General features: G+C 41.1%; 1 protein-coding gene across 2 annotated transcripts in view; it reads left to right on the top strand.

The window, feature by feature from the left end:
* The window catches only part of Zzef1 (zinc finger ZZ-type and EF-hand domain containing 1), a 118,772-nt gene that overhangs the window by 8,419 nt on the left and 82,990 nt on the right, over positions 1-27,363 (top strand). For both annotated transcript variants that reach the window (XM_034506285.2, XM_034506286.2), the window contains exons 2-8: positions 10,853-10,997; positions 14,890-15,084; positions 16,450-16,621; positions 17,104-17,303; positions 19,027-19,237; positions 24,603-24,719; positions 25,536-25,714. In XM_034506285.2, coding sequence (XP_034362176.1) covers positions 10,853-10,997; positions 14,890-15,084; positions 16,450-16,621; positions 17,104-17,303; positions 19,027-19,237; positions 24,603-24,719; positions 25,536-25,714 — 1,219 coding nt within the window. The remainder of the gene's footprint in view (positions 1-10,852; positions 10,998-14,889; positions 15,085-16,449; positions 16,622-17,103; positions 17,304-19,026; positions 19,238-24,602; positions 24,720-25,535; positions 25,715-27,363) is intronic.

The following is a 27,363-nucleotide window of genomic DNA, read 5'->3' as shown; positions in this document are numbered from 1 at the left end:
TCTTGTCTCCTACGTGAAGACATCATTTTGTCCTGCCCTTGCATACTGTGAAGGTTACCTTGTGGATGCAAGCACATAGTAGGAATGTGAAAAAAGAGACCTCAGGGGACGGGGAGATAGTTTAATTGGTAAAGCACTTGTCATACATGCATGAGACCCATGGGTTTAATTCTCAGAAAAAAATAATAATTCGGGGCTGGAGAGATTGATTAGTGTTTAAGAGCATTTGCTGCTCTTGCAGAGAACCTGGATTCAGTTCCCAGAATACATGGTGGCACACTGCTATGCTTAACTCTCGTTCCAGGTACCTGGTACCCTCTTCTGGCCTTCTCAGGCACTAGACACACACAGTGCACTTACATACATGCAAGGAAAACCCTCATGCACATAAAATAAATAGTAAAAAGATAATTCAAGAGGCTTTCCAAGGATAGTGATATACACCTTTAATCTCAGCACTTCAGAGGTAGAGGCAGGTGGATCTCTATAAGTCTGAGGCCAGCTTGATCTATATAGTTTCAGGCCAGCAAGGGCTATATAATAAGACAATGGTCTCAAAACAAACAGGCTTGAGTCAGGAAGAGAAGGTATGGCAGACCAGGTTGCCATCTTTGTAGAGATGAGTTTTGGTCTCATTTATTTTTTAGAGATGCAAAGGGTAGATGTAAAAAGCCCTGAGTTAGTCAAGTCCTGGGTGAATGTATGCTGTTAACATAGGCAGTCATGTCAAGGATCTCAGCCCCAGAACCATGGGAAAAGTCTCCTCCAACCCCTGTAAGGCTCAGAGGGATGGCAAAGCCCTCCTCTGACCTATGTGTAGATGCTGATAGTGTATGTGTAGAAAATATGCACCATAGCTGCCCCTCTACCCCGTGTTAAAGGCCTGAAGACTGCTCCCCTACAAAGACTGCTGCTACTGAGATGATCTAAACCTGTCTTCTTGATCCAGCTCTATACCATAAGCCCTGCCTTTTTATCTGTACCCTATCTCCTTGTTCAGCTGTGTACAATAATTCCATTGAGCTTTTCGGATGCTGCAGTGGAACATGTCTGATGGAGACATCAGAGAGCCCAGTCCACCAGATCCTGGGGCAGGGGTAGGGAGTGGGGAGAGAGTGCAGAGGTACGTGTCTCTGTGTGTCTATGTGTTTTCTTAATTCCCTCACCACCCCCAGTCAGGTCCATTCCTGTGGCCTTGTAAGGATGCAACAGATAGGACTTGCCATATTTTGGAATATGGACTAGAATATTGAATTTTGGGGACTTCCCAAGGCAATGTTTGTGCAAGGCAATTGTCCCTTCAGTATATTAGAAATTTACTTAGAGTATAATCTGTTTGCTTAAAAGAGAAACAGTATAGAATGGAATAGAGAAATTTCATAATATAGCTGATGAAAGAAGACATTATTTCATGAAATTTCTATATCAAATATATGTATCCCTAGTCTCTTAAAATAATTAAATAATTAAATGTTTCTGTTTGGTGGATCAGCAAATAAAACTTGATAAACACTACTATGAGTTTCACTGGCAAACTGCAGGGATACCAGAGGGGACAACCAGAATGGGAATGAGATTAAGGCCTTCCCAAATAGAGAACTGGCTGAATGGAAGGAGACACAGGACTTAGAAGACCTGATCCCTGTTCTCTCTGATCTCCAGGGAGACAAAAAGCAGGTGTGTTCTGAATGGTCTCCCCAAGGGTTAACTTATGCCAGGAAATTTCTATTCTCTATAGAAAAGAGAATGACTCAGAGGACACTATAGAAAAGAGATATCCTCAGAGATGCTAGAGAAGGGTTTTGATGTCACTGTCACATGCCTCCTCTTCCCTATGCTGGGGATTGAACTTCAGACTTAATACAAGACAAGTGCTCTCCCACTGAGCTACAGCCCCAAGGCACATACATTGAAAGCTTTGTATTAAATATGAAAGTTCCTGTGGACCTAGGGTGGCCAGCCTTCTGTGCCCTTAATAACTCTGCAGTGGCCTCATATGCCCTTACTATAGTACTTCAGCTTCTCAGCAGCTCTCCCATTTCTTTATTCTGAACTTTGTCCATCTCTTCATTTCCTGTCCTGTTTCCTCCCCAGTCATACCAGGCAATCTACCGTGCACTCTTTCTGTGCCCACATTCTGTCTCTGGGACAGCCTGCATGTATTTCTCTCTGGGATAGCCTGCACATATTTAAGGCTTTCCAACCTCCCCAGTTACCCATTAGAAGCCATACAAGAGTTACTTTCTGAGTATTTCCCTTTAATGCCCAGTCCCCTCCTGGGTTTCTGATCTCTGCTGTGTTGGTTGGCTCATGGTATAGTGGTTGCTAGTGAGGGGGGTCCAGAATCACATAGACCAGAATTCAAATCTCAGCCATTATTTAACAATATAACTATGTGGCCTTGAACAAAATACTGTCTTTGTTCCTCACCACTAAAAAGATAGCCTAGCCTGTAGGGTTACTGTGGCAATAGGTCGGTGTGAAGTGCTCAGAACTCTTCCTGGTGTGTAGCAAAGGCTCTGTATATATGAGCTGTTATGGAGTTAATGCTGTCACTTTTGTTGGTGTAATGATCACATCTATGACATTGCTGTTGTTAGTTTATAGACGTCTTTTAGGCTATGAGGAGTTGGGAGGTCAAGTCCTAGCCTGTTCATCTTTATATCCACAGCTCCAAGCACAGAGTCAGGTATGTGTATAATGGCTGTTTATGATATAGCACTGAATCAATGTGTGCACGATTGGATGATGCGGTCCTGTAAAGCATGGTGGATACTAAGGAATGTGAACATTTTTTTTTTGAAGAACAACTTCTGAATATTAGGAAATTAAGTATTAATTTGAAGATGCTGTTAACAAAGCTGTTGTGATTTTTTTCTCAGCCCAAATGCCTTTATGTTTTGCATAAATTTTTTATTGTATTCATTAACCATTGACAGATGAACAGAATTGCTAAAAATAACAAGTGTCACTATTCCTAGTTTTGCTTGGGTGGGACTTTTACTGGCGATGTGTGGTAGGAATTATATGTGAAGTGGTGGTTGTGCAGCAGTAGGTGCCAGTAGCACCTGAAGTGTAGGCATTGGTGGGAATGGGACTTGGCTATGACTTCAGGGTTTAAGAGTGTGAGGCTAACTTGCAAGGCTGATAGGCTTAGCCTGGGCAGCAGGACATGGATGGAGGACAGGGATGGAGCTAAGAGACATTTTAAGCATCTGGCCCCCAGACTGCAAGGAACCCCAGGGCTTTCCTGATAAAAGGATGGAGAATGGAGTTGATTCATTGGCTGCTGAATGACCTTGAACAAGTTTCCTGGCCTCTGTAGGGCTCTAGAATGAGTAATGATAAGAGTACCATTACTGTTATGAGAATTAATAATATACATATAAAATATTTTCACAAAGCCTTGATTTTAGCAAGTCCTCAACCATTGTTTCCCAACTCATTTATCATTTCCAATGAATGTGTTATTGCTGTGATAACCATGGACCTTGGACCTTGGACTCATACAGTATCATTTCCACCATCATTTATGCCATAATATCAGAAAGATAGAAAGCAGCCTGCAGCTGGTGGCACACCTTTAATCCCAGCACAGGCAGATCTCTGAGTTCGAGGTCAGCCTGATCTACAGAGCAAGTTCCAGGACAGTCAGGGCTATACACACACACACACACACACACACACACACACACACGTCTCAAAAAACCAGAAGGAAAAAAAAGGAAAGGAAAAGGAAAAAATGAAGTTAGAAAGTAGCTATTATATAGTCCTGTTGTAATCTCTCTCACCTTGGCTCAGGGTTCTGTGCCACCTCCCTCCTCCCTCCCATGTTCACTTTTTATATTTGGAATATGCTTTGAGTCTTTGTGTGCTACCAATGGAATGCAGGGCCTCAAGCAAGCAAGACAATTACTGGCAAAATGAGTTATATCTCCAACCCTCAAAGTTTCCCAGGTTTTAAATGTTCTCCTTTATTTTTGCATAGGCACTGTATGTAGATTATACAAGACTGGAAATTCAGATAAGTGAAATTAGGAAACTATAAAATCTATTACTACTATTAACATGTGAATTTTTCTGATTTTTAAACACATCCATATTTGTTTACTAATATGGAAGGTACACAGATAACTTTTCTTCAAGCAATATTTTTTGTAATCTACTTTATTTAAATTACATTTTTATTTCATTTTTTATGTGTACATGTGGGAGGTACATGTGTACCAGGGTGTTCATGTGAAGATGAGAAGACATCTTATGAGAATTGGTTCCTTCCTTCTACGCTATGGGACCCAGAGACTGAACTCAGCTCATCAGAATTGGTAGCAAGTATCTCTTGAGCCATCTCTTCAACCTACTTAATTTTTTTTTTTTGGTTAATAATCTTCAGCTTTCCATGTCTGTTTAATCACTCACACCTAATCTATATTCAAATTTATCCAATTGTTCAATCTCATTAATGGTTGTTGTCTCCAGTTTGTGTATAAAATATTACCCAAAGGAGAGGAAATATTACATTGCTTTTTAAAAGGGGTCTGCAAAACTGGCTATAGTTGTGTAGGCCTTTAATCCCAGCATTCAGCTATGAGTCTCTGACTATGAAGCCAGCCTGCTCTATACAGAGAGTTCCAGGCGAGCCAGGGCTACATAGTGTGACTCTGCCTTGAAAAAAGAAAAAATGGTTTTGGGGTCAGGGGTTTGGAGTGCTGGAAAGAAGGTTGGTGGGTAGACGTGCTTGCTGCTGCTGAAGCCTGACAACTTGGTCTGAGCCAGAGACCTGTGGTAAGAGAAAACCAACTCCTTAAACTGGCTTCTCACCTCCACGTGGGACTTGGCACATGCACATCTGAACACACCATACATACACATAATATATTTTCTTAAAAACTCAGAAGTTACTCATCCATTCCATGCTTGAAGTAGGTACTTTGGCTTTTTGTCTATTAGTTGGGAGAATATTTTACTTTTTCTTTTTTGAGCTGTGTATGTATAAGAATGTATTTATTCTACTCTCAGAGTATTGTGGCTGAGTGTTGACTTCTGGGTTAGAAAGACCCCTCCAAAAGATGCCAGAGGTACCTTTCCCACTGCCTTCCACTGATTGTTCACGTTCTGATTCTTGATCTTTTACCAGGAAACTGTTTCTTCCTCCTAGAAATAAGAACTTCTGATTCCCTCACTATTAGGGAATTTCTTCTCTTTTTGGAAACAGTCTTACTTTATATAGTACAGGCTAGTTAAACTTGGAATACTCTGCCTCTCGAGTGATGGGATTTCACTTTGTGCCACGGTACCTGGTTGCTGTTAGAAATTTTCCTTACATTGTTCTACTGGTCATTATGTGGGTCATTCTACCTTTGAATATCCAAATTTATACACAGTTGTGATTTCCCCTGCTGCATTCTGTGTCCATTGCATCTCTCTGGAATTCAGTTGTTTGGAAGTTGACCTTCTAAGTCAGTCTGCTTGGTTTCCTTTTTCACTCCTAGTTTCTATCATTTCTCTTTTTGCTCTACTTTCTGGTCCCTGTAGTAAACTTTGCCTTTCAACCTTTCTAATGAGGGTCTCTTTTCTTAGTTTTTTTTGAGACAGGGTCTTGCTGTATAGTATATCGCTGAGTGGCCTGGTACTTGATGTTTAGCCCCAGCCTGGCCTCAAACCCATAGCAGTTATCCTGCCTCAGTATCCCAAGGATTGAGATTACATGTGCTGAAACTCAATATGCAACTCAGGGGCTGAGCTTGAACTCCAGAGCCTCCTGCTTTAGCCTTCGGAGTGCAGGATTGTAATCTCCTGCTTTTAGCAATAGTTACCTGTTATAGGTTGAAAGTTGCAGTATTTTCTTTTGTCAGTTACTGGGTGGTGGTTTCACAACTCTGATTATATTGACACCCACTGAACTGTTTATTTTAGTGGGTTGAATTTTGTGGGAAATGAGATATACACCTTAGTAAAGCTAAGGTTGAAATACCTTTAAGCATCTCTGTGAAGAAGTAATCACTCTTTTGAAGTTTTCTTCTCCCTATATAATCTTTCTTTTCTGTGTTTTATAGTAGATTTTTCTTGGCTGTCTAGTGGTTCTATGCCATCCACTCACCAGAGAATAAGGGACTAGACCCAATATTTAGGATACAGAGGGAAGACACTATGATTTTGAGACTAGCTTGAGCTACATAGCAAGTTTTCAGGCTAGTCGTAATGTGAGACACTGTCTCAAAACAAAAACAACAATAAAAGAATAAGGGACTAGAGCTGGGCTGCTTTTCAGGAGCTTGAAGCAGGATCACAGGTAAAAGGTCTGCCTGTGCTACAGAGTTGATTCAAGGTCAGTCTGAGTAAGACTCTGTGAGGGGATGTGCTGGGGTGGGGTGGTTTACAGCTTGACTGCTCTGTGCGTCTGGCTATGGCCTGTGAGCCTGACTATAAAGATAGGTTGACCAGACACTTTTATTGAGTGATTCTGTGTCACCTGTTCTCTAAGGCTTGTCAGCTTCCCCAGGGAAGACTCTTCTGTCTTTCTGGAAGGATAGGAAACTGGCTGTTAGCATTGTGGGAGCTCTGGAGAAGGTTGTCCTTACCCAGTTAGCAAGGAGACAGCAGCCTCCCACTTGCAGTGTGGCGTTCTCACTTCTAGCTGCCTGCCATTTTTCAGTCTATACTTCACATCTCTCTGGAGGGTTAAGCCTCTGCCAAAATGGAAGAATGCCTTTTTAAAAATGGGAACTTACAAACATAGGAAAATGGAGACCGTAGTGGACTGATTCCCATGTACCTTCGCCAGTTTCAACAATTACCAACTTGAGGTAAATTTGTTCTTAACACCACCAATTTTCTCTTGTCCAAATTATTTAAAAGTAAAGCTTGACTTTTTTTAAAAAAAGTTTTTATTGGCTATTTTATTTACATTTCAGATGCCATCCCCTTTCCCCATTTTCCCTCCCTAGAAAACCCCTATCCCATCCCCCCTTCTCCTTTTTGCTTTTATACAGTTTTTTAAAATGTTAATCAAAGGCTTTATAAGTTTGGTAATGCTCAATAATAAGATGCCCATACAATCAGAAGTATAACCCAATACCCAACCTAGATATATCAACTATCTTTGACTGGCAGAGACACGCAAACATCTGCCTCCATGTTCCCCCCACCCCATTCTTGTCACCTAGCTCCTCCTCTCCTTCTCCTCCTTCTCTCCTTACTCCTCCTCTTCCTCTCTTTACTCCTCCCATTTTAGCTCCTCCTACATATCACCCTTCCTGTTAAAATAAAAACTTTTCTCTTAAAATACAATTAGAGCATAACTATACCAATTTGTGTCAGTAAGATACAAGATAGACCTAATACCCAGTCCATCATTTTGTTGACTAACCGAGACTCTGTCATCTCTCCTAACTAAAAGACTTAGTTCTGAACCTGGCTTTTTTCTTGGCTTTAAAATGAATGTCAGCTGAAAACCATCCTCTCAAATCTTTTCTCTCAAAGTAAATAGCCGGGATTGGCTATGAGACTATAAGTCTTCAACCCTGTCAGAAGTCCAGAATGACTGAGTTAACTGAAATTATGGGAAGCACAAAGCATAGCTTCTAAAACTTAAAGCTTGACATTTTATCTATGTCATTGTCTTTTTAAAAAGATGTATTTATTTGTTATTTTGTGTATATGGATGTTTTGCCTACATGTCTGTATGCACACCATATACATGCAGTGCCTAAGGAGGCCAGAAGAGGGCATCAGATCCTCTAGAACCAGAGTTAAAGATAGTTGTGAGCCACCACCATGTGAGTGCTGGGAACAGAACCCAGGTCCTCTGCAAGAACAACTGGTGTTATTAACCACTGAGTTAATCTCTCCAGCCCCTTGTACAGTTCTAAAATATAAGGACTCAAAACTGCGAAGGAAAAAAAAACCACTCTTAATACTACTATCACTCTGTCAACTTAGAAGCAAACCAACAAAAACAAAAAAGTCAACAATTCTTTAAGATGAATGTCCATTGGGTAATTTCTAACTGCTTTCTAAATGCGATTTTCACTTTATCAGTACCTGTTGCTACCAATGCCAAAGAGTTCTGCAGTGTAGGGCTCTGGCTCTGCCCTCTGCAGCACACAATTGTCCCCTAGACTCAGGCCAGCTTTATTCCATACCTGCTGTTGTTCTCAATGGTCATCCTATGGTTGGAGTCTTTTGCTACAACTGGGCTGCACTTTCACCAATAGCCTCTCCTAGGCCTTCTTCAGGTACCTAGCCCTGCCACACAGTGCCAACCAAGCCTCATTTGCTCTCCATTACCTCTTCATTCTTCATGCCACCAAAAACCAGTACCACCTGGATGACTCCTACACTACCAAATTCAGCTGCCAGCACAAGGTACAACTTGACCACCTCTAGAACACAGTTTCTGTATACTAACCCTGAGGAAACACTTCTCAAAAGATTTCACCTAAATGATATTGGGCTCTTAATCACTGCTAATTTCTCAGCTCTGGCTGACCAGCATCTATTACTCCAGCAAAGCAAAGGTTTCACTTTAGTGGCTCTGGCATCTTGTTAATCACAGCCCCAACTAACATGCTTCTGCCTCCACCTCCGGAGTTCTGGGATTAAAGGCCTGAGCCACCACTGCTTGGTCCAGAAATTCTTAACTCAAAATCTGCAATGGTCTGATAGAGGCTTTGAGTGACTCTTAACAGTCCCCCTGGAATTTCACAAGCCAGGCCTCCATCCTCTGCTTTTGAGAGACTTTAGGTTTTAAACAGAGATTTTCTGTTATTTTTAAGAGGCTAAACTTTTAAAACTGTTTGAATTTGGGGCTATGGGACTTTTTAAGTTTGTAGAATTTTTAATATTGTGATATTAATATCAATGTGGGATCTTAGGGATGAACAAGAAAGGAAAGGCTGTGGCTTAACAGGATGTGTCTGTGTCAGGTTGACAAGGGGTCAAGTGTGCTGGCTAGTTTTATGTCAACTTAATACTCAATTGAGAAAAAAGACCTTTGTAAGATTGGGCTGTATGCAAACCATTCGGGCATTTTCTTAATTAGTGATTGATGTGGGAGGGTCCAGCCCATTGTAGGTGGGGCAGTTCCTGAGCTGGTGGTCCTAGGTTCTATAAGAAAGCAGCCTGAGCAAACCATGTAATGGCTCAGAGCTATCTAGTAATCAGCACCCTCCATGGCCTCTGCATCAACTTCTGCCTTCAGGTTCCAGCCCTGTTAGAGTTCCTGTCCTGGCTTCCTTCAGTGATGGAGTATGATGTGGAAGTGTAAGCCAAATAAACCCTTTCCTCCCCAACTAGGTTTTGGTCATAGTGTTTCATCACAGCAACAGTAACCTCAACTAAGACACTCCCAATGGTCTGCAGATGTGTGCAGTGGTAAAACAATTGCCTGGTATGAGCAAGGTCCCAAGTGTCATCTCGAGACAGTTCTCCCAACATGCATACCATACAAAATCCTGTTCTCCACAGGGTATGGGGAATATCTTTCCTCTTGTACATTGTACTTTGATTAGTGTAATCTTTGATCCTATTCATTTTTTGGATAATCTTGTCAGATTGAATAGAGCAAAAACAATGTCATGATTTTTTTTTTTTTTTTGGCACATTATTTCTAAATTCTCTGTCTCATCCTGCATTCATGCCTAAAGTTTCTGGTTACAAGTGTGGGAATCTGTATCTGTTCTTTAGAATACTGTATTGTCCAGACACCTGTGATGGAATGGAAATGGGCATTGTGTCCATCATGGAACCTTGGTGGGTTATTTTTCTGATCATGGAGCAGAGGAGTAAGGAAAGGGGGCCAGCATTTTGAGGAAGCAATACTTACTTGGAAAGGTTGGACGATTCTAGTAGTGAGGAGATGTGTGAGTGCATGCATCAGCAACAGGACTGAAACCAGGGCACAGGGACTGAGACTGGGAGAAAGCACAGTTCTGTGAGGATGGTCTTGTAGAACGTGACAGGAAAATAGAGGTGTATATATTAGAAAATGAACATTGTTCTGCTAGTTACTTTAATTGTATAGGACTTTATTCCTGTGTACCTTGTCCAGGCAGCAGCCAGTGAATGTGGGAACTTGCTTATATTTCAGATCAAACAACTCATGTACACATAGCTATTAGGGATGACTAGCATTCAAACTAAATCCCATGAACCAGGATTCCTAAATAGCCTGGTGTGGGCAAGGGTGAGGTCCACAGTGGTTAAAAATACTGAAGCAGTAGACCAAAGTAACACTTTGTGTTTGGGTTGTTGAAAAGGCCCAGACTTTTGTACTCCGTTCTTTCAGATTTTCACTTTGTGTTTGACATTTTCTATACTTTACATTTCTTGTTGCTGTGACCAAATTTAAGAAAAGACTTAAGGGAGGAAGAGTTTGTTTTGACTCAGTCTGAGAAAGACTGTAGTTCATCTTGACCCAGAACACCTGTCAGTGAACACACAAGGTCATGTTAAATCTACAATCCGGAAGTAGAAAATTGACAGAAAGTGAGGTCAGTCTGCAAAGGCTCAAGGCCCATATGCATCAAGCCACATTCACCAGCCAGGATCTACTTCCTAAAGTTTCCATAACCTTCCAAAACAGAACCACCAGCCATGGACCAAGTGTTCAAACACAAGGGACTATAGGGGACATTTTCTTTTCAAACTACAACAATTGAAAAATTTTACAATGGATGCTTTCTTCTGAAATTATTTGGAGATGAGGAAGAATTACTACTTTGGAGGAGAAATAAGGTTATAAGATTGTGCATATAGATGTCTCATAAAACACAAAGATCTAATATTTTGAATCTATTTGTTCTTTGGATAAAATACATATGTATCCATATATATGCTTCATACCTTGTAGGCCTTTGCCCAGTTTGATGCTGAAGGAGATGGAACAGTTGATGCTGAGAATATGTTGGAGGCCCTCAAGAACTCCAGTGGAGCCAATCTTCAGGGGGAGCTGAGCCATGTCATCAGACAACTGCAAGCCTGCTCTCTTGTTCCAGGTAGGTGCTCACATGAATTCTGAAGGCTCAAGACGTTCTCTTAGAACCAAAGTGTTTTTAGTTAGTAGTAATGGCATCTAGGATAATCCTCGTTGGTTATGGCACTCCTACTGCACAAATCTTAGAACAAAAATAAACTTTGTTGTGCTGTAGACTGAGCCAGCTGTGGCACTGTGAATTCCCCCAAAGCATTCATTACACATACATGATCTGAAGGAAATCAGTGAAATCATCACTTTCATTCCTTAACAGCGATGGCTGGGCAGTTTTCTGGTTTTCTGCCCCTTGGTCAAGAGACCGCCTTCCAGTAGGTGTGCTTGCTTACTCCCTTCAGAAGCATGCCTGGCCAGCACTGCATGTCCTCAGAGCATCTTCCACCCCGGCCCTCCATCTGCATGCCTGGCCAGCACTGCATGTCCTCAGAGCATCTTCCACCCCGGCCCTCCATCTGCATGCCTGGCCAGCACTGCATGTCCTCAGAGCATCTTCCACCCCGGGCCCTCCATCTGCAGTGCTCTTCTTTCTTTTTTCTGTTTTTTTTTTTTTTTTTTTTTTTCTTTTTTTCTTTGCCAGCATAATATCTTTGTAATTAATTAATTCATTCCAATACTGTAAGCTCCTTTAGAGTAGTGGCCTTTTCTTATTTTTGCTGTGTCCTCACATTTTATTTTTGGCATGTGGCAAACATTTTATTATTATTTTTCTAAATCTTTTACTTTGAAACTTTAGAAATTTTTATAAAGTAAAAATTGCTAAAAATTAAGCAATGGTGTTTCTACCTGTTGTACACTTAAAAATACTGCCTTTAAATTTTTTTTTGCTTGTTTGTTTTGTTTTCTTTGTGATCATGTTCTTGATGGATCTCTCTCTGCCCCCCCTCCCCCTTGTGTGTTCTGAGGCTAGAACTTATGGCCTTATACATGTTAGGCAAGCACTGTACAACATGACTATATACCCAGCCTGGTCTGTGTTTTTAGATGATTTCTTTGGTGACTCAGACTTACGTAAAGACAGCATTAGAATAAATCTTCCCTTCATTTTTTTTCAAGTGAGATTCCAATTCAATTTGAAAGGGAAATAGCATTGCAATTGCACATCATCTGACCTAAGAATTTTGCCTGCTCTGCACAGCAAGTGACAGTACTTAGTGTCTCTAGGGCAGGGGTAAAGACGGGATAGACTTGGCAGATGGTATGAGTCTAATGGCTGTTGATGCTTCTGACCTATTGCCAAGTGATTTATTGAGCCAGGGAAGGAAAATATCTGCATCTTTATGGAGAATGAATGTTTTGTTGTCTTTAGAGGTAGCCTATATTATTTTTCCTAGTCTCATGGCAGTTAAGCTGAATTTTGAATTTCGTTTAGCTAGCATATCTTAGCATTTATAGTCACTCCCACCTTTGCAAATATGTGGGTAGCATTGTTTGGATTTCTCAGATTGTGTGTATGCACATGAGTGTACTGGGGATCAAACCAGGACCTCACAAATGCTAGGCAAGCATTGTACCTCTGAACCATCACCTGAATCTTAGAGAGATTTTACAGGTAGGTTCAAGAAGGGAGTCCACCAGTGGATAATGTCTGTTGCACTGTCTACCTGATGAAGGGAAAGGATGATGGAGACTGATTCAGTGTCCGGATCCTGAAGTGCTCACATAGTATACTCATGACTCAAAGCTTTCAATTAAAAAATATGTAGTAGTAGTATCACACATAGAATTGTCACAGTCTCAAGCCTTTGTAAGCTGAGGTTATCTCTGTATGGCCTTGCATAGTTTCCTAGTCCCCTCTCAAATGTTCTCCCACACTGAGACTTGTTCTTGTATCTCACTGAAATCCATTCCTTTACAGAACCTTCCTAAAACTGAAAACATTTTTTTTTTCTGGTTTTTCGAGACAGGGTTTCTCTGTATAGCCCTCGCTGTCCTGGAACTCACTCTGTAGACCAGGCTGGCCTGGAACTCAGAAATCTGCCTGCCTCTGCCTCCCAAGTGCTGGGATTAAAGGCATGTGCCACCACTGCCCGGCCTGAAACATTTTCTATTTCAGCATTGTATGTGTGTAAAGTATATGTGTGTTCATGAGTGTGTGTGTAACTCACGTCCACACATACAACAGTCTGCTGTTTGTGTGGGTTCTGAGCAAATTCATTGCAGTTTCTGCAGTCTCATGGATGTAAAGCCTCATCTCCCTGTGGGAATGGGGAGGGGTTGTCTAGATTTTGAACTTGTAGGAATCATCTCTCTCTGGGGTTTAAGTAGGGCATATAATCAAAATAGGCTACTTTAAGAACTTCATCTTAGTATCTTGCTTTATTAAAAAAGTTGATGCAGAGGGTTTTTTGTTTTGGTTTTTTTTTTTTTTTTTGAGCAGTTTGGTAATTTTATTTACATTTACATACATTTATTTACATTAAATTTATTTACACCCCAAATACTGCCTCCCCGCCCCCCAGCTCCCCTCTCACAGAGTCCCTTCCCTATCCCCCTTGCCTCTGAGCGGGTGGGGCCTCCCTTGTTATCCCCCACCCTGGCGCATCAAGACTCTGAAGAATTACCCACATCCTCTCCCACTGAGGCCAGACAAGGCTGCCCCCTGCTGTGTATTTGTTAAAGGCCTTGGTCCAGTCCAAGTATGTTCTTTGGTTGGTAGCTCAGTCTCTGAGAACTCCTAGGGGTCCAGGTTAGTTGACACTGTTGATGTTCTTGTGTGGTTCCTATCCCCTTCAGGGCCTTCAATCCTTCCCCTAACTCTTCTAGTGAATCTGTTTGTTCTGGTATTAAAGACAAGCTCTTTAGGGACTGCTGGCATCTTAATCAGAGGCTGTTTACATGGGTCACTTGAACTTGTAAAAAATTGTCAAATGATACAATATGTGACTTTCTTGTCTTACATTATGATTCATTTTAAAAGTGGGGTGAAAAAAAACTACACGTATGTCTCTGCTTCCAGAAAAACTGCCATGTTTATCCTTGCTTACTTTACCTGGTGTTCCTGGGCTATAGTAACCTAAACTTGAGACTCATTAATTTATGTTCTAAGGAACCAGAAAAGGAGTCTAAACAGTGGCAGGTGTGGTCTGTGTCATGTCTTCATAAGATTCCATGGGATAATTGTACATGGGAGTCAGGAGACATACGGGTAGTCACTTAGAGCATCTAAGTGGGACATCTGAACAAGAGGTGCTGAGACTGAAGAGAGGATGGAGGATCAGGCTTCAGATGAGTCACACTCTGGGGAGAAGGACCTAGAATGGCAGGAGGAACACAAGGAGGGAGTGGAGGAGTGTTCCCCACCCTGCCTTCTTGCTATCTTGTGAGTCACCCAAGCTTCATTTCCACCCTGTTGTAAAGCAAGGCTGCCTGGACCTTTGCCACCCCTGGACAACATGCTACACCTCATCATATTGTGAGGGCCACATGAGACAGTATATGGCAAGTACCTTACACCACATAAAATTCTACCAGAAACTATGCAGTGGCAACAATGTTTTGTTGTTAGGGCTTTGGTGTAATTTCCAAGGGATCAACACCTTCTTCCGGCCTGTGTGGGCACCAGGCTTGCATGCAGTGCATATACCCTACCTGCAGAATCACTCTAAGACTCAGGCAATAGTTCAGAAGTACAATGCAGGCAAAACAATCATACATACAAGATAAAAATAAATATATCCTTTAAAAATATTTTTTCCTGACCGCTAAGCTATCTTTCTAGTCCCTGAAATTCTTAAATTGAGATTGCCACAGGTTCATTTCTTTATGAGGCTCAGAATTCCAGTAAAGTTAATGACTGCTTCTTATTTAGTGCAGTGCAGATGAGGCAGCAGGGACAGGGTGTGGGAACTATTGTGGTAGCTTCACCAAAACACCACAAATGGATTTTATGTCTGTAGGTTTCATCGACATATTTTCAGAGTCAAAGGAGGGCCTTGGCATTCACTCATCAATGATACTGCGCTTCCTGCATCGCAATCGGATCTCCAGCATGGTGATTCCCTACCCAATGTTAGACCACTGCAATAACATGTGCACCATGAGATCGTCAGTTCTAAAGGAGTCTCTGGATCAGCTGGTACAAAAAGAAAAGGGTATGTGTATGGGAGTTTCCTGAAAATACTCTCCTATCATCTCTTCTAGTGTTTAGTAAAGGGTGAGCCAGTTCTTTGTTGCCTGTATGTCTGAAAATACATGACTGGCTTGTAGCCTAAGAATGTTCAACCTGCCTTCTTGCCTGGGCATGTCTGATGACTTGAGTTTGGTCCCCCAGAATTTGTATAAAAAGTAAGCTATAGTGGTGGACACCTGTAATCCTAGCATGCATGGGAAGCACCAACAGGAGAATCAGTTGGAAGCTAGCCAGCCTGAGTATCTAGTGTGGTAGCAGAAGCAGGAGAAACCCTGCCTCTCAGAAAGGCGGAAAGCAAGAACTGACTCTTGAACTGTGTTTTCTGACCTCCACATGTGTGCTGTGATGCACGTGGAGACCGACCTTCACTCATTAAAGAAAAGCGTATCAGACTCTCCCAGCAAAAACACAAGCAGTCAAAATAGGCATTCCAGGAGCAAAATATGTTTTCTATCATATTAATGATGTATTTGGCTGAGGTTTTTTTTTTTTTTTTTTTTTTGTAATTATTCATGGTCAATTACTTAACTCTTTGTCCTATGGCAGTAAACACCCAAGTAAATATTAGTTGTTATAAGTGCATATATTTACATTGTGAATGTATAAACAGTATATGACTTGATTTTTTGAAGAAAGACTATTAAAATTAACTCAGAAGAAAATGGGGGAAGGGAGGACCAGAAAATACTCAGAAATGTAAGTGGCTTAAAAATACTCATTTGAGCCAGCAAGATAGCTTGGCAGCTGAAGGCACTTATGACCAAGATTGAAATCCCAAGTTTCATCTCCAGAACACACATAGTAGGAGAAAAGCAACTCTTGGAGTTTGTCCTCTGGTTTCTGCACCTGTGCACTATGGCATGTGCTCACCCACACACAAATTCAAATAAATAAGTAAGCGAGCAAGCATATTAACAAATATGATTAAAAATAAAAGCATAAGTAAAGAAATGTAAGTGCAAAATATTCTTCTCTTAGTGTGGGTTTATAAAGATACCAGTTAGTGGTATCAGAGTGTAATCAGTGAAAAGATGGGACAATCATTGGCCAATGGGTTCTTTGGAAAGAGATTATTGTTGTTGGGTGTTTTTGAAGCAAGGTTTCTCTGTGGTTGTCCTGGAACTTGCTCTATATACTAGGCTGACTTCAAACTCAGAGATTCACCTGTCTCTGAAAGGTGTGTATCATCACCACTCAGCTGGAAAGAGATTTTTAAGGAATGTTAAGTTTTGGTTTTAAAGGGTTAAGCATATTTCTGTTAGGTATTCTAAATGACCATTTTCTTTTTCTCTTTATGAAATAACTAAGCTCTGGTGTTTCCTTGCAGAAAGCCCTGGAGATCTAGCCAGAAGCCCAGAGATGGATAAGCTCAAGTCAGTAACAAAGTGCTATGCTTATATAGAAACATCCTCCAACCCTGCAGACATATACAGGATGACAAACGGAGAAACATCATCCTACTGGCAGTCAGATGGTAGTGCCCGCTCACACTGGATACGGTGAGTAGTACATGCTTTATTCTTTTAAAATGTAGACTGGTCTGGAGATAGCTCTTCTGGGAGGTGTAAATAGAAATTATTGCCTTGTTTCCTCTTAGCTAACCTATAAATGAGGGCATACTCAGCTTTCTGGTTGTAGTTTAGAATTGCTTCTTGGCCAGTAGAAGGATTTTATTAGAATGTTCATATTGTCCATTGTTGCCAATACTAATAACTTGAAAGAAAATATAAGATTATTCTAACTGAGTGGCTATGTAGAGCTTTAGGGAGGCCATACAGCCTTTGAAACACATAGCTAGCATCTCAGAATAGTCATTTAGAAATCCATATTTACATACACCAAGTGTAATGTTAAATACCGCCAACCTGCAGACATAGGGAAGAATACTTTGCACAGGGTTGGAGATGTAAATGAGATAGGTTTGTGACCCCACCAGTGCTTGGCCCATGGAAATACTGGTGATTTCTGTGCTGTTTTCCAGTTTGAAGATGAAGCCAGATGTTGTGCTTAGGCATCTGTCCATTGCAGTGGCTGCCACTGACCAGAGCTACATGCCACAGCAGGTAACAGTGGCTGTGGGAAGGAGTGCCAGTGACCTGCAGGAAGTTCGAGATGTGCACATCCCCAGCAATGTCACTGGCTACGTGACGCTGCTAGAAAATGCCAACATCAGTCAGCTCTGTGAGTCCAACAGTTGTGGGTTGTGAGAGGAGGAGCGATAGTCATTTTGTTTTAAGCCTCAAGAAGGCCTCTGAAATTTTGAGATTTAATTTGCTTCTATGACACCCAGAGGGGGGAAAATCATTATTATTTTATCTACTAAGTAATTCTAAAAACTATAGAAAAGCAATAAAGTCTTTTTGTAATTCAAATACGGAAAAAAGAAAAATATTCAAAATCTTACTACACAGAGATTGTCAAGTCACAGATGCTTTGGTGTGGTTCTTTCTAGACCACCTCTTGTGTTTGTGAATTTTTCTGTGTGTATTTATACATATTTAGACATAAAAAGTACTTTTAATAAAAAGATAGAATTATATATATTTGCATATAATATGCATAGCATTTCCCAAAGATTATATTTTGTTCATATTCCTTTGTATTTTTACTGGGTTTTTTTTTTTTTTTTTTTTTGACAAAGTCTCACTATGTAACTGTGGCTCTCCTGAAACGCTCCATGTAGTCCAGGTTGGCCTTGCACTCAGAGATCCACCTGTCACTGCATCCCAAGTGCTAAGATTAAAGACATGTGCCCTAGTGCCTTGACTTTTTTGTTTCGTTTTTTTTCAGACACGATCTCACTATGTAGCTCAGCTGACCTGGAACTCACTATGTAGGCCAGGATAACTTCAACTTCACACAGATCTTTCTGCCTCTACCTCTGGAGTACTGAGATTAAAGTTGTGAATCCCATGCTGGGCTCTTTTGTATTTTTTAGTATACTGTCATTTCATATAGGGATGATATCTTTTTTTAAGGTTTATAAAAAATGTCTCAGTTCTAACCTTTATTCTTGGTCATTTATGTTTTCAATTTTTTTTTATTTTTCTAAGACAGGGTCTCTTTGTCTATCAGAGCCCTGGCTGTCCTGGAACTCACTCTGTAGACCAGGCTATCGTCAAATTTAGAGATCTGCCTGCTTCTGCCTCCCAACATGCTTAGATTAAAAGTGTGCACCACTCCCGCCTGGCTGTTTCAGTTTTTTTATATTATATACTTGTTCACACATAGCATTTTTGAAATAACAGTTGTGTGATTTTTTTTTTTTCTTTTCTACCCTTATGTCATTTAGGGAGCCAGAATGCTTCATAGCTTGTTTCATTTCTTCTAATGCTTTCCTGGGCTGAGAGTATTTTTGCTTTGCTCAAAGTTTCTAAGGTCTAAGGTGGTGGTGTCTTTGTGTCTCACCCCTATACCAAGAAGTACTTTTTGTTTGTAGAATAGAGGCTCCCTGCCTTAGGCTGTGCTGCTCTGTCCTCAGATGCATCCTTTTACATGTCTTCCCTCCTTCAGCCACCTGAGCAGCTGTGACATCTGCTGCTGAAAATGAGTCTCAAAACCGTCTGTGTGAGCCAGACACAGAAACTGCAAATGCTAGGAAGAATTCTAGAAATGTCAAACCACACTGTGAGAATTTATAAAACTAGTTATCACAATTCATAATGTTCTGAAGAAGTTTTATCTACATCACTCCGACGTTTACATGGTTTCCTATGCTTCCTCAGATCCATCAATGCTTTTGAGACAAGTTAACTCTACACTAGTTCCATTGTACATATCATTTATTTCTGTCATTAAAATATATCTTAACAATTTTCCATTTTGCTTTTAGTTATGAACCTACCGTTTGCTGATCCTTTAAAGACATTAATCCAATGCTGAACTTGTTGCTTGTGCTTGACAGATGTCCAAATAAACATAAAGCGTTGTCTTAGCGATGGATGTGACACTAGGATTCACGGTCTGAGGGCTGTTGGCTTTCAGAGAGTAAAGAAATCTGGAGTCTCGGTCTCTGATGCCTCTGCAATATGGTATTGGTCTCTGCTGACATCTTTGGTGACAGCGTCTATGGAGACAAATCCTGCCTTTGTCCAGACAGTGCTGCACAATACTCAGTAAGTCACTCTGGTTCCCACACAGCCTCCAGGGAGCGTCCTGACTAACCCTGCATCAGGGCTCAGCTCCTACCTGATTGATGTTCTGACTTTGTAGACTGAAGAAGTATCTCTTCCACCTTCCTGCCTTGCTGACACAGCTCTTCCTCTGTTTTCTTCATTAATTCGTTAGTTCTCTGACCTGAAGTCATCCATGTTGTCCCTATTCCTTATGCATTGGGAACAGTTACTCAAGTTTACGTAACATTTAATATTAGACTTCATTTTCAAGTGTTGGCTCCTAATTTTCCTGTAGATACTGAAGTGCTGTGTAAGTCATCCTTACTTTGTAGGTGGGTATCTAGTGATCTCCCCAGAGCACACAGACAGGGCAGAGATGAGTCAGTCTGAAGCTAAGTGTTTGGACTCCGGTGCTGGGAGCTCTTTTCACTAATAAGTTAAATCTTTTCAAGGATAATAAACTAACTTGTTCTCTTATTGAAGGGGCACTCACCAGTCAAGTAGCAACATGTAGAACAAATGCTGCGGCTTCCTCTCAGCACTGGGGAGGTAGAGGTTGGGTTGTTGCAAGTTTAAAGTTGAGTCTTCTTCATAGTAAGTTTCATCCAGGCAAGGCTACCTAGCAAGACCCTGTTTTTAAAATGTTGCTTCTGTAGTAATGGATTGTCAGTGCACTGCATATGACAACATATGCATATGTCTCAATGACAGAACGTATTGTTAGTAGAGCTGCCGAGTATGGACCTGAAGGAGGTGTCTAGTGTTTGTTTTCCTGACATTAGCATTACTAAGTACAACTTGACAGCAAGTGACACTGCTGGCAGTGCTGAATCTGTAGTGAGGGGGGTGGCCAACCCCTCCCCTTCATTCCTGTCCTAAAATCATTGGTATTGCTGTGTCTGGTGGTGCACACCTTTAATCCCAGCACTTGGGAACAGAGACACATGGATTCCTGAGTTCGAGGCCAGCCTAGTCTATAGAGCCAATTCCAGGACAGCCAGGTTGACATAGACTCCAAAAACAAATAAACAAACAAATTATTTTTATTAAACCTTTTAAACTTAGAGAAACATGGCAAGAATAATCAAAGAATCGTTTATCCAGTCATATGAGAGTAACTTTTTACCCTGTTGTCCCCATATACTTTAATAATGTGTTCCCTATAAACAACATTTTCTGAAAAACCACCAAATGAAGAAATTAATGTATTTCTAAGATCCCATTTGAGTTTTCTGAGTTGTGCCAGTAAAGCCCTTTAGCAGGAAGATCTATTCCTGAGTTGTATTTTGCATTTCGTTGTCATATCCCTTTAGTTTCCCTAAGTCTGGAACAATTCCTCAGTCTTTCCTTGATTTTAACGACCTTGACCCTCTCTAAAAATTACAAGTCAGTTATTTTGAAGAGTTCCCTAGGACTGTGGTGCATCTGAAGTTTGTTTCATCACAAACAGATTTAAGTTTTTATTTCATTTTGCTTTATTGAGAGTCTTACTGTGTAGCCTAGACTGCCCAGCAGCTCGGCTTCCTGCCTCAGCCTCCCAAGTGTTGGGATCCCAGGTGTGTGCCAGGCCTTGTGTATGTGGCTGTTGTGTCTTGAGCAGGATTGTCAGAGTGATGCTGTGCTCTCATTGCTCCATCCCACAGCACAGCTGCACATGAGCCTGCTCTTGGAACCACTACTGTCAACTTTGACCTTTGCCAGAATTGTTAAGTTTAGAATTATTATTTTTTTATAATTGATTATTTGGTAAGGAGATACTTTAGGACTATGTAAATCCTACCCCCATGAAACCTTTTGTTTGCATTAGTAAGGATCCACAGATTTCTATTTTACTCACTATGTTATAAATAACCACAGCTTTAAAAAATTTTTTTATTTTTATTTTTGTGTGCCTGTTTGTCTCTGTTTACACCACATGTGTGCAGTACTCACAGAGGCCAGAAGAGAGCCTTGGGACTGGAGTTATAGGCAGTTGTAAGCCACCTGATATAGGTGCCAGGAACCAAACGCAGCACCACAGCAAAAATAGCCAGTGCTTTTGACCCCTGAACCGTCTCTCTAGCCCCAGCTACAGCTTTGATGCTCACACAGTCCCAGATATGGCTTGTGGCAACACCTTCAGTCTGACTTGTACCCTTTGTATTATATCTCCATGTCTGTCTGTCTGTCTGTCTAAGCATCATTTTTAGACTTGTCATTATAGAATAGTTCCTTTTTTTAATAAAAAAAAAAAACCTTTTTTTTTTCTTTTCAGACAGGGCTGTGCTCTGTTACAGCCCAGGCTGGGCTTGTACTCAAGGACTCACATAACCTTCTGCATCAGACTTTTAGAAACTGGCACAATAGGTACACACCAGAGTACCACCTCTTTCCCTACATTTTTCCCAAGGGACTCCCGAGTTTATCTGGAATGGTTTCTACGTCTGTCCTTTAACAAACTGTTTTCCCAAGCAGTCAGGGGCTACACAAGTTACTTTTTTCAGTCACCATGATAAAATGCCTGACAAAGTGATTTAAGGAAAGAAAGGTTTATTTTGGATCATGACTTGTGGTGCAGTCCATCATGACATGAAAGGCACAGCAGCAGGAAAAACAAGGCAGCTGTCACATTGTGTCATTTTGTTCTTTTATTTTTCATTTTGTTCCCAGTTCCAATTATCATATACCATGCACATTCATGGTGGGTCTTTGGTTTCAAGTAAACCTCTTTGGAAATGCCCTCATACATACTTAGAGGTTTGTATTCTAAGTGATTCTAAATCTCACGTTGACAATAAATATTAAACATCACAAGGTCCTTGAAGAATGTTATTTGAAAACTCATTGCTGTGAGGTTGTTACTTCTCCTGGGTCCTTTCAGTAGACACAGCCAGAAAATTCACATTTGTATAGAAATAAGTCATAGAGTCATACACATATTTACAACTGTATTTCTGCATCTGTAAAACTGAGAACTAAATTTACATGAATATTTCCACCTCAAGTTCGGCACCATGGGACTCATTTTAGTGTTCTTTATTTCTGGATGCATCAGACAACCTCCACGTAGCCTTCCTGCCCCAGTGCCATTAGCAGGGCCACTGCTGTGAGCACCCTTGCCCAAGTGCCTTTTTGTCCCCAAGTTCTATACCCTTTGTCATGCCTCCCTTCTCATTCCGATTAACCCTTTATTTCATACTGGTCTGTCCCTTTGTGCAGACAACTCACTCCACTCAGGCTCTGTAACCAAGTATAGACCACTCAGCACCACTGCCACCCACAACTTTACTGCCATGCATTGGGTTTTCCTGAAGGGAGAGAGGAAGAACTTTCTATCTTAGTTTTGTTACTTGTTTTTTTGGTTTTTGTTTGTTTGTTTGTTTGTTTTTTGCTTGCTTGCTTATTTTGAGATAGGGTCTTTACATAATTCTGATTATCCTAAACTATGTAGGCCAGGTTGGCCTCAAACTCACAGGGATTTGCCTGCCTCTACCTCCTGAGTGCTGGGATTAAAAGAGGTTGTTGCCACATCTGGCCCCCTACTTTAGGTTTTTGAAGATGTCCCAGCTTATTGCAGAATATTCTTGTGTTGCCCTAGTACATATGCAATGTACTTTCACTTCCCCTGACTTTTAAAGCTCGGATATCTAAAAGCAATACAAAATAAAAGCTGTACTCTGAGGAGAAAATTAAAAATGTCTTTGGGTCAGAGAAAATACTTATTTGTATGCTAGGAAATGAATCCCATAAATGACTATGTGCCTTTATTGACAGCTACAGCTGAGGATAGTTGTCAGCATAGTCCCAAACGACTGACCAGCTGACAGGGAAAACCAGAGAAGAGGGAAAGCTGGCATAGTCTTAGGTTACTGTATTGTCTATATTCGGAAATGTAGAAATTGTCAGGCATGGTGCCGTACATCTACAATCCCAACACTCAGGAGTCTGCGGCAAGAGGATTTCCATGAGTTGGGAACCAGCCTGGGCTATGTAGTGAGTTTTAAGCCTAGCCTGGGCTACAGAGCAAGATCCTGTCTCAAGAATAACAAAATAAGCTGGGCGGTGGTGGTGGTGGCGGCGCATGCCTTTAATCCCAGCACTTGGGAGGCAGAGGCAGGCAGATTTCTGAGTTTGAGGCCAACCTGGTCTACAGAGTGAGTTCTAGGACAGCCAGGGCTACACAGAGAAACCCTGTCTCAAACAAACAAACAAACAAACAAACAATAAACAAAAAGAATAATAAAATAAAGGTCTGATACTTTGCCTAGCATTTAAGAACCCCTAGGTTCAATCCCCAGGACTGCCAAAAACCAACCAAACAAATTAAAACCCTCTTGTCTAAATAAATAAAATAAGTACTGATGGGCTAGAGAGATGGCTCAGTAGTAAAGAGTGCTTGCTGCTCTTACAGAGGACCCAGGTTCAGTTCCCAGGACCCCATATCAGGAACCACCTGTAACTCCAGCTCCAGAGGATCTTACACCCTCTTCTGGTTTCCTTAGGCACTATACTTTTAATATACAAGCACACACAGATACTTCTCCCTTCTCTTTGTCTGTCTGTCTCTGTCTGTTTCTCCATCTCTGTCTCTCTGTCTTTTTCTGAGTCTCTCACATACACACATATATGCATGCACACAAAAATAAAAATGAAATATATAAAAGTAATAATAAAGAATGATCGATTCTAGAATGTTGAGGGTGGGTTCTTTGTTTGAGACAAGGTCTCATCATGTAATCCAGATTGGCCTCGAACTTATGATCTTCAGCCTCTAAAATTCTGGTGGGAGCCACCATGCTTGTCTTATGATGTGTGTTCTTTTGTGTGTTCTTGGCATGCCTTCAAGTATTTCATGGTATACCCACGTACTCAGTGGATAGCCAGCACCTAGTAATCACTTGTTACATAAATTTAAAGCAAACATTAAAGTGAAAAGGCCAAAAGACCACATCAGGCACAGGAAACATGATGGTATTGATCTGCTTAGGAATCAATAATATTCATCACATCTCTTTTGATTCCATAGATCCTAAGGTTCTTGTACAAACCAGACTGTCTACTAAATTCACACAATACTTATCTTGGGGGTAGTTTTCCTGAGTCTGTGTCTTTTGTTCTTACCACTTACCATAAGTTCCAGGGAGCCAAGGAAGCTTTTATACAGGGTGATAGAACTTTTGGGAAAAGGAAAAAAAAAAAGGGAAACCCTACTAAATTGCTTAGCATATAACTCCTAGGGACACAAGTTCAGTTTATATTATGCACCTGGCTCTCCACAGGAATACTGTCTACTAGCTCAAGAGATTCTTCAGCACAAGATTTGATGGCGCACTTTTGTCTAATGTCATGTCTGGCTTTGCTCTAATTGCCCATGTTACTTCTTTAGGAAGGCACTGCAGCACATGCCACCATTGTCCCTCTCTCCAGGATCTACGGACTTCTCAACTTTCCTTTCTCCCAATGTTTTGGAAGAAGTGGACAGCTTCCTTATAAGGATAACTAGGTAAAATCAAGGATGCTGAGGTGAACAACTTGCATGGGGTAGAAGGCATATATGCTCATTCAGTTCTTAAGAAAAACTTACAAGAATTTTTCTACTAAAAGACTCATTTTTAATGACCAAAGAGAAGAGGAAAACCCCATCCTAATTGAATTAAACCTTGTATACCTTCAGTATCATCTGACTTTAAGAATTTGGATGCAGAGGAAGTTGACCTCTGATTCATTTAGAAGAGATGTGTCCAAGTCTGAGATGCAAGCTTCTTCCATACCTGTGGCCTTCAGTCAGAGCATGCTTACATGCAGGGCTAACAAGCCTAGTTGCCCATAGACCTGAGAAAAGGTGCTTTAGTAACTTTAGTGAGGATGCTAGGCTTTCAGTAAGCCCTCAGGACATTAATCATTTTCAGAGATGCACAAGTAGCTTTACATTTCTGTTATGGTGTGTTTAGAAAGAGAAATAGAAAGGGAGTAGATAGCTTTCAATCTTCTCGAGAAATGCAGCCTCAGCTCTGAGTCCAACCTAGCTCATTCCCAAGGAGTCTTGATGGAGACTGGCTGCAGCAATTCATTTATCTTTGGCTTAATAGAGTGCTTTGTATTATTAAAGTTTCAAAGGTGAGGATTTAATTTTCTGGCCCTTGGGTTAATTCTGCTTTTTTTTTTTAGGTTATCTTAAGGATTTTGAAAACACATTTCTCATAAATATCTAGAGAGCACATGACAGGTTAATTTTACCTATAGGGATTAATTGCATGGGTTTAAGCTCTCTGGTTTTCTTGTATTTCAGGAAGTGAAAGTTTTTTTCTTGTTCTTGTAGCTGCTGTTCTACTCCAGAGGTAGAGCTGACTCTTCTGGCTTTTGCACTAGCAAGAGGAAGTATTGCCAAAGTGATGAGCTCTCTATGTACCATCACTGACCACTTGGACACACAGTATGATGCGTCATCCCTCATCTCATCCATGGCATCTGTCAGGCAGAACCTGCTCCTGAAATATGGTAAATGACCTGGGTATAATAAAAATGCTAACAGTGGAGAAAGCACTTTTCAGGTGCCCTTTGGCCTCTTCTGGACATTCTGGGTAGTGTGTACATGGGGTTATAGTAGTGTTAACCTGGTCCCTGAGTGAATACATCTGACTACTAGCTTTTCTCTAGAATTGGTAGAAGAAGGAGGGTGTTCATGTATCATTTAGGCCAGGTTGGCAGAAGAGGATACCCAAATCCCTTGATAGTTCTTGGATTTTTCTAGTACAGTGACTTGGGTCTCAAAGCAATTTTGAGTGCAACCATCTTTGGTGAAGTACAAGTGTGTGTCATTATGTGAGTAAAGAAACTTGGTTGGAGTATTCTCATCTGCAGGCCCATCTCAACACTTTATAAATGACCTAGCATGAGGCTCCCAGTACTCAACCAGTGCCCATAAAGCTGTTAACGGTGATTGCAACCTGGCTTCGAGGAACAACAAATTTACCATGCCAGCCTCTAGTGGCAAAATTGTCTTCTAAATTCAGTGATTGTTCTGATTCTTCTCAGTATTTCAGGCATTACTGGGATATTCCCACCACGATGTTTGTACAATGTAATACAACTTTTTCAATTATGTTATTTTATGTTTAACTTTTAAAGTCAGACAATTGTCTTATGAATCCAGTTTGTCTCTACACTAGTCTCTGGAGAAACTGGGCCAGGAACAGGTGTGGCTGGGTGGGAAGTTGAGTGGCATCTAGAAGCTGTAGTGTTTTCCAGATATATTTACCATTCATATTGGGGTTGTTGGGACAGGGATTAGAGGTGGGGAGGGATATGTTCTATGGATGTGTGGTGAGGTATGGGGGAAGGGGCTACCTCAGCATGCCTTTGCCAAGCATCCCTCCTGCCTGAGGGACCAGCCACATTATGGTATAGTATAGAATAGAGTTTATTCAGGGCATGGGGAGGGGAGTTAAGAGGGTAGTAGAGGCAGAGAAAGGCAGAGAGAGAAAGAAAGGGTGGGAAGAAAGAGAAAGAGGAAGAGGGAGAGAGAAGGAGGGGAGAAGAGAGGAGTAGAGGCTGGCCATGGAGAGAAGGGGAAAGGGAATGGGGAAGGAGTGAGGGGACAGAGCAGGAGCAAGAAGAAAAGAACAAGAGAGTGAGGAGGGGGCAAGCAGTCCCTTTTATAGTGGGTCAGGCCTACCTGGCTGTTGCCAGGTAACTGGGGAGGCACATACCTAGCTGTCACCAGGTAACTGTGAGGTGGCGCTTAGACAGAATGCTAATACCTTTCCTTAACCTTACTCAGAAATACAGGTTGTGCTTTCAGTTAGGAAAGTAGGTAGAGGTAGCATTAACTTCTGTTTACTATTCCCATGCTATTTGACCTTTTGTTTATCTACTTAAAATATTTTAAGGTTTATTTTTATTATTATTTAATTATGTGTCTATGTTTGGGTACTTGCATACTCACGCAGATACCCTCAGGGTTGAGAAGAGAATATCAGATTCCCTAGAGCTGTAGTTATGAAACTTAGGTCTTCAGACTTGGTAGCTTCTTGCTAGCCCCAATTTTGCCTTTTATGCAGGTAAGCTTTTAGCAGTCTAAGGCACAGGCCATGCATTGCTGCCAATTTGCCAATTTCTCTCTCTCTCTCTCTCTCTCTCTCTCTCTC

Source organism: Arvicanthis niloticus, chromosome 6 (genome assembly GCF_011762505.2).
Source record: "Arvicanthis niloticus isolate mArvNil1 chromosome 6, mArvNil1.pat.X, whole genome shotgun sequence".
In the NCBI taxonomy this organism is placed as follows: Eukaryota; Metazoa; Chordata; class Mammalia; order Rodentia; family Muridae; genus Arvicanthis; species Arvicanthis niloticus.
Note: the sequence above shows the minus strand (reverse complement) of the source record. Positions and strands in the feature narration are given on the sequence as shown.